Source organism: Procambarus clarkii, chromosome 29 (assembly GCF_040958095.1).
Source record: "Procambarus clarkii isolate CNS0578487 chromosome 29, FALCON_Pclarkii_2.0, whole genome shotgun sequence".
NCBI classification, from domain to species: Eukaryota; Metazoa; Arthropoda; class Malacostraca; order Decapoda; family Cambaridae; genus Procambarus; species Procambarus clarkii.
The window spans coordinates 14,343,447-14,351,545 of record NC_091178.1 but is presented as its reverse complement, the minus strand read 5'-3'; the positions used below and the strand labels follow the sequence as shown (position 1 = coordinate 14,351,545).

The 8,099-nt window shown below is 43.0% G+C and overlaps 1 protein-coding gene across 1 annotated transcript in view; it reads left to right on the top strand.

Annotated features, from left to right (window-relative positions):
* The first annotated feature begins 203 nt into the window (after window positions 1-203).
* The window catches only part of LOC138369734 (melanocortin receptor 4-like), a 14,723-nt gene continuing 6,827 nt past the window's right edge, over window positions 204-8,099 (top strand). Inside the window, exons 1-3 of the mRNA XM_069333182.1 lie at window positions 204-842; window positions 4,523-4,673; window positions 4,897-5,124. Coding sequence (XP_069189283.1) covers window positions 600-842; window positions 4,523-4,673; window positions 4,897-5,124 — 622 coding nt within the window. The 5' untranslated portion in view covers window positions 204-599. The remainder of the gene's footprint in view (window positions 843-4,522; window positions 4,674-4,896; window positions 5,125-8,099) is intronic.

The window sequence follows — 8,099 nt, the reverse complement described above, 5'->3', positions numbered from 1 at the left end:
TATATATATATATATATATATATACATATATATATATATATATATATATATATATATGTATATATATATATATATATATATATATATATATATATATATATATATACATATATATATATATATATATATATATATATATATATATATATATATACATATATATTATTTCAGCATTTAACTATTTATATGTATTGCAGGTTGGAGACTCGTGGCTACGAGAGGAATAACTGACGTTACTCGTCTTAAAAAAAAAAAAAAACTTAGTGATTACGATGCTCTTCCCACGAAGGTTTTAACATCTATTTAGTGAACAAACTAATTCCCCTAAACATTGCTGTTCTAAAACAGTAATGATGCTCAAGTTGGAAACTTATAATATAAACTGGTGGAAACTTTATAATTGGCTCTTCAGTAATTGTACGAAGAACTGAAATGTTAAACAGATGTGAAGTTGTAAATAGAGTTGAACTTTAGAGCTTTAACTACACAGGAAGGCCCCCAGACTTCCTGTGGCCACATGACACAAAGTTTCGAATGCAAACACCGACGAGTTGGTTGGAAAGTTGGACTTGCGTCATAGTAAACTAAAGCATTTCAACATGGCCGCCTGGAACGTCACCACTCCGACGACCTTGCTCGGGGACGCCTTCTTGTACACCGAGGGTGGACCCGAGGGCGAGATGACGCTGAGGCAGGCGTCCTCCACCTTCAATATTACCAGCGACGTCACCTGGGGAGACGAGGAGGGGAACTGGACGCTGGAGACGACGAACCAGACTGGGATCTCCGGCAGCAGCCTTGACTTCAGCACCCGCCAGCAGGTCTACGCTATAATGATTCCTGTGGGTACTACCTTTTCATTTGTTTTGATATATTAATGTATATATACTTGATATGTACTAGAGGATGAGGTGATGAAGCGCCTCACTTATACGTCCACTGTATTCTCTCTCCTGTTTGCCCGATGGCTGGTTCAATATGCTGTGTATGCTGTCGTGGTAGAGTGTAAGGTGCTGGTTGGCTATTGATGTGTTTCTTGGTTTGCTTTATGTATAATGCCTCGCTGATGTCTAGTCTCCTGTTGTTTCTGTCGATCATGTTGGTGTTGTTTGTGAGTGTGTGTGTGTGTGTGTGTGTGTGTGTGTGTGTGTGTGTGTGTGTGTGTGTGTGTGTGTGTGTGTGTGTGTGTTTGTGTGTGTGTGTGTGTGTGTGTGTGTGTGTGTGTGTGTGTGTGTGTGTGTGTGTGTGTGTGTGTGTGTGTGTGTGTGTGTGTGTGTGTGTGTGTGTGTGTGTGTGTGTGTGTGTAATGATCTCTGGTGATGATCTGGTTATGAACAGAGATTATATATTCTTTCATGGATTCATATAATCATTTAAAATATACAGTATAATCTAACTGTAGATTATACAGTATATAATTGTAATGATTACATGTTATGCTTGTTACTATCACTCTCTTATCTATTTGTCTTATCTATCTGTCTCTTATCTATCATAGAGATAAAATAGGTTTGTCTTACATTCTCTAGAAAGTCGAAGAGTAAGGGGGTGATATAACTGAAGTATATAAATGGATAAAAGGCTTTAAGAAAATGGATATAAATATGGATTTAAATATACCAACACAAAATAAAACACTGAACAATGGATATAAATGTGAGAAGTTTAGGCTCAGGAAAGACCTGGATAAATACTTGTGAGGAAACAGGATTGTTGAACTACGAACCAAATCACTGGGAACATATTAGACATGGGATTGATGGATTGTTTCAAGCGTATGTTGGTTGAGTATAAGTTGTAGCTTCTTTGAATCCAACTTATTAAAGCTTAAGACTAAGCTTTGTGCTGTTAATTTATTGTTACGTTCTTGTGTACTTATATCATCGAAAGCGGTTAGCAAAAAGGCTTCTGCTCCATGTCTCAAAGTCTTCCAATGCTGCTTAGTCTATTTCTATCCCTCGTCAATTCGTGTGCTCTATTGTCAAGGCCTCCTGGAATTTCTTATTTAGCTCCTCATAAACTTCTCTATTTTTCTTACTGAATGAATTACCTCCGCTTCATAGTCTTCCCGACGTGTGTAGAAAGAAATGTATAATTTCTTTCATAATTTCTTTATGTATAATTTTCATTATACATAAAGAAAATTAGAATCTGTTGATGCTAATTGGCTCTAATTTTCAGTTTAATTAATCGTTCTTCAGCATTTTTCTACTGATGTTGTGATGGAACCTGAGAGGCGTATTTGGACCATCTGCAATGTTTTTTTTTTTAAATTGTCTTGTTGCTTTCTTTCTCGCTCTGAAGTTCTTTCCAGCTTTCTCTTCCTGGCACCTCTGCCTCCGCGTCCCTCCCTCACCCCTCACTTTCCCCCCTCACCTGCACGTTAGTCTCACCTGTGTTGATTCCACTAAGTTGTCATGGTAACGCTCAAGTTATTAAAGTCTCTCCTAAGTGTCGTGTCATGGCGACCTGACCCATTATACCTAAGTTACGTCAACTCTTGGTGTTACGAGTTGACCCTTAACTCTAAACTTAAGAGCTGGGACGGGCGGGGTAAGAGCTGAGACTATTAACAGAATTGTATAATCTGTGATTGTGGAGCCCCACGACATGTTTTTTAACGTATTATATGATACAATGCTCAGGTGATACAACATGAATTTAGTGTAAGGGAAATGAGCTCACGCCGCCAGAGAGCTCGGGCCCTCACAAACAACAGTTTAGAGTCGCGTATGGCGTGTACCGCTCCAGGAGACTAACTGTCGACCCGGCGTCGACAAACTGCCCGTCAGAAACACGGTGACTGAGACAGAACGACAGGGATACAGGCTGAAATATGACTTTGTATATTATGTAATTTTAGCCTTAAGACTTGTCAGAGATGGCTCACTGTCTTAAACACGGGGGGAGAGAGAGAGAGAGAGAGAGAGAGAGAGAGAGAGAGAGAGAGAGAGAGAGAGAGAGAAAGAGAGAGAGAGAGAGAGAGAGAGAGAGAGAGATGCTACGGTGATGTTAGTACGATACACCGTGAAAACACTGTTCATGTATGTATTGTTCATGTATTAATAATAACTAAACTACTCTCCCAATTGCTCTAAAAAGATATATAGGAAACCATCCCATCCTCCTGTACTTTTTTGTAGCTATGTGAACGATCGTACAAATGTCAACGTGATGGACAAATAGAAAGTATATTTATCTACTATTCATTTTATGATGTCCGGAAAGAATAAAGTTAAAAACCAAACCTAAATATTCAAATCCACAAGGGCCGTGATGAGGGCTCGAACTTACGCCCGGGATGATCCCAGACGCTGCCTTAGTCGACTCAGTCGATTACGGCTCTTGTAAATTTGTTCATTTGATGTATCACGCTATTGCGATTTCTGTGTGTAAACTTAAATATTCCTTGGCCTAGTATAGCACATATATATACAATGAAAACCTCTCAAATAACATGCATTAGGCCTAAGATATTTAGACTGGTTTCATTAGCAACAAAAATGAGAAAAACTTTTCCGGTTTGTCCAAATTCAGTAGTACAAAAGTATACTTTCTATTGCACCATAAGTCCATAGTTGCTTCATGAGAGTGAAGTATATAATGGGCTGAATGAAACGCCAAATTATTATATCACAGGAGCTATGTTTGAATGGTGTGAGCTTTAGCTCTTGGGCCCGTCACCGAACATTCAGTCAACTGGCGTAACTGGGTTTAATTAAACCTGCTTTTGAAGCCATGCACTAAGATAACATCCACTACCTTAATAGTTAATTGCACTTTCCTTGCAATACCGAAATTTAATATGGTGTTTCATCTGGCTCATTATCGTCTATCCAAGTGGTTCATTATACTCCATCCAAGTGGTTCATTATCCTCCATCCACGCGGTTTATTTTACTTTATCCAGGTGGTTCATTATCCTCCAAACAGATGGTTCATTATACTCCATCCAGGTAGCTCATCATCCTCCATCCACGTGGTTCATTATCCTCCATCCAGGTGGTTCATTATCCTCCATCCAGGTGGTTCATTATCCTCCATCAGGTGGTTCATTATCCTCCATCCAGGTGGCTCGTCATATACACGGCGGGGCTCGTAGATATTCACCTAAGGAAAACTTCACTCTGGAAACAGACAACATATGATTATGTATCAAAATTAATTTTGATAGCCAGGAATACAAAACACACTCAACATATATATATATTGGTATGAGGTACTTTGTATCATTCACATTTACGAAGTAAGCACAAACATGCACAGATACGAGATGTACACATCATGCACAATCAACACAAGCTGCATACGCAATACAACTGTCAAGGTTGGAACACAACAACCAGACAACCAAAGCCTTGTGGAGTGAGTCATGTCATGAATTGTATTATTCTTGCTTGATAAACAAACTTTACATGTTTCAAGATGACTCATCCCACTTTTTAATTAACCACACCTACCTGTCTTCTCCTGACCCCACACACCTGTCTTTGGTTGACCTACACACACCTGCCTTCCCACAGCTGATCATCGCCTTCTGCGTGCTGTCAGGACTAGTCAGCATCGCTGTGGTGTGCGCTACGCCCTGGGTGAAGAGACCCATGTCTCCAACAGTCCGTCTCTCCATCTCCCTCGCTGCCGCCAACACCGTCTTCTCCTTCTCCTTAGCTGTGGGTGAGTCCCATGATGTCTTGCCCCGCTCGTGGTAAGTCCGTGCCTGTCCCTTATTGCGAGATCTTCCGATGTGAGATAAGACAATGTGTCTTATTGCGGGGGTCTTCCTCACTATTTCTCCTATTTGTGCTTGTGTGTACTCATCTAATTGTGCTTGCAGGGGTTGAGCTCTGGCTCTTTGGTCCTGTCAACCTTGTCTGACCTCCTCACTACCACTTGACAGCTGTGATAGTCAACTCCTACCTGCCCACCGTGCACAACATCCGCTTGGGCAACTGTGTGATGCTGTCCATCGAGGCGGTGCGGATGGGCAGCATCCTGGTGCAGATCTTGCACCTGTTGGTCGTCGCTCTCAACCACTATATAGGGACGCTGCGACCCCTGCACTACGCTGCCACCATGACCCCCTTCATGCTCAAGATCATTCTCATTGGGTTGTGGGTTATTCCTAGTGAGTATAGAGGCTTGGTGTGTGTGTGTGTGTGTGGGTGGGTAGGTGGGTGTGTGTGTGTGTGTGTGGGTGTGTGTGTGTGTGTGTGTGTGTGTGTGTGGGTGTGTGGGTGTGTGTGTGTGTGTGTGTGTGTGTGTGTGTGTGTGTGTGTGTGTGTGGGTGTGTGTGTGTGTGTGTGTGTGTGTGTGTGTGTGTGTGTGTGTGTGTGTGTGTGTGTGTGTGTGTGTGTGTGTGTGTGTGTGTGTGTGTGTGAGGTGTATATTTTTTGTTGTTTCATTATGTCAATATTGATGGTTGTTTTCCACATCCTTGTTAGCTACCTGTTTCTCTCACTCTCTCTCTCTCTCTCTCTCTCTCTCTCTCTCTCTCTCTCTCTCTCTCTCTCTCTCTCTCTCTCTCTCTCTCTCTCTCTCTCTCTCTCTCTCTCTCTCTCTCTCTCTCTCTCTCTCTCTCTCTCTCTCTCTCTCTCTCTCTCTCTCTCTCTCTCTCTCTCTCTCTCTCACTCTCTCTCTCTCTCTCTCTCTCTCTCTTTCTCTCCCTCTCTTTATATATATTTATCAATATATCAGTCTATTTACCTATTTCTATCTCAATTTCCCTCTCTTTGTCTTCCTATCTCTATCTATCCTCTCTGTAAATATTTTCTTTCCTCATCTAGAGTATATCTAGAGCCTGGAATTTAAGATAATATCATACCCATCCATGGTAAGAATTTTGTGTTGGTGGGGGAAGAAATTGAGACGGAAGGGGCCAGAGATGATCTTATTCGCCAGCTCCAGGGAGACAATTCTGCCTCTACTGTCTTTGTTTACCTATTTCCGTAATAGCTGGGGTGGAAAAATTGCCCTTGGTTAATATGGTAAAGTTGGCGTTGCTGCCAAACGTACAATGACGTTAAAATGAACTTGCTGCGTACGAGACGAGGATTCTAACGTACGCAGTTTTACATGTTTAAGTGGTGTTGCCAAATGTTTTTTTTTAAAGCATCCTTGAGTGGAAGACAACGCTAGAGTTGACTGCTTGAGGTGTTGGCAACGGTGTGTTTGTTGTTTTGCTCCCGTAGGCGTTGTTGCCAAATGTTTTATTTCAAAGCATCCTTGCGTGGAAGACAACGTTAGAGTTAACTGCTTGAGGAGTTGGCAACGGTGTGTTTGTTGTTTTGCTCCCGTAGGCGTTGTTGCCAAATTTGACATTGTTTACTACGCTCCCGCAAGTCATGAAGGCAAAGTTGTTGATGAGAGCGTTGCTCTGCCTCGGGGCGATAGTATATATATATAACTAGAGGTTTAAATAGCGTCTGAATGACAGCATTTCAGCTCCTGGCCGCCGCCTTTCCAACTTCCCGCCATTTAATGCAGGGATTCAAGACCCAGTTTGCTTCCTGTCGCACGTTTTATTTTGCGTTCGAGAAATTTGCATTTAATGGCTTTTATTTGCTTTTAATTCATTCCTCTTGCAACCGTTGCGCAAGAAAAGCTTCCTTTCAGCCACGTAGCTCTTCGACGAGGATCTTCTATAGTACTAGAGAAAAGTTATGCGCTGCCCTACTCGTGGCGGCGCATACTTATGGCGAAATAAGAATGATGGTCTTGTTGGAGAAAGATTGTGGACAAAAGTATGCGTCGGTGGCCCATGGAGCAAAATGCAGCACATGACCACTCACGATGACAGCCAGGAGGCCACTGACTTTGCTGTTGTGGTCGTTCCAGAAAGATAATGCCCGCCGTGGCGTCACGGAGCCGTGACATACTTCTTCTAAACTCTTTCACCCACAAGACCATTATTCGTTTTTTTTTTTTTGCCATAGGAATGCGCTGCCTATTGCAGGGAGGCGCATATTTTGGACTCGTTCTTTTTCTATGTGGTTCTTCTAATTGGTTGTTCTACGTGGATCACCTACGTGGATCTTTTACCTGACTCACTGAGACTCACTGATCGTTCTGTTGTGGCAAAACCTGAACCTGTTGCTGTCTCTATTCACAGTTTCTCCACAACACCCACATATACCCTCATCCACATATTCCCTTTTTTATTCCCACATATTCCCTCAACCACTTTCACATATTTCCTACTCCAACCAACCTCTCCTCTACACCCACATTACCCCTCTCCATACTCACAATGTTCTCTCATCCACACCAACTAGCAGCTTCCACCACATTCACATATTCCGTTCTCCACATCCACATATGCCCTCATCCACACCTACGGAGGCCTGACAGCTGAGTGGTCAGCGCTTCGTGTTCGTAGTCCTGAGGTTCCGGGTTCGATCCCCGGTGGAGGCGGAAACAAATGGGCAGAGTTTCTATCACCCCTGATGCCCCTGTAATCTAGCAGTAAATAGGTACCTTGGAGTTAGACAGCTGCTACGGGCTGCTTCCTGGGGTGTGTGTAACAAAAAGGAGACCTGCTCGAGAACCGGGCCGCGGAGATGCTAAGCCCCCGAAATCATCTTAAGATAATCTCAAGATAACCTACATATGCCGTCCTCAACAGCATGGACAAATGTGTTTTTAAATGACTTGCGGAAAAGGTTCTCGGCAGAGCTCTCATTAGCATGTAGATGAACACCCTCCCCCAACCCCCCAACCCCCTCTCTCTCTCTCTCCTCCCTTGTGCTCCACCCCCGCCTCCTAACCCCCTAACACCCCCCCCCCCGTTGATAACCCCCCCTTGCCCTTTCTCTTTACTGTACATTACTCACGTCCCCCTCAGAAACCCTTGCATCTCCTTCTTCATCCCGTCGTACTCTTCTCTCCCACACTCACCCCTGGATTCCTCTCCTCCGACACACTCATGCTGCCTCCTCCCTCTCACCAAATTCGCTTCTTATTACACCGCACTTCCCTACACCAAGGTTCCACTCAGTTAACTTCCCAGACAAACAAACATCGAACAGTTTATTCCCAGACACACGAACATCAACCAACTTCCTCCCAGTAAACATCCAAGACACCCAAACATTACCGAAACTG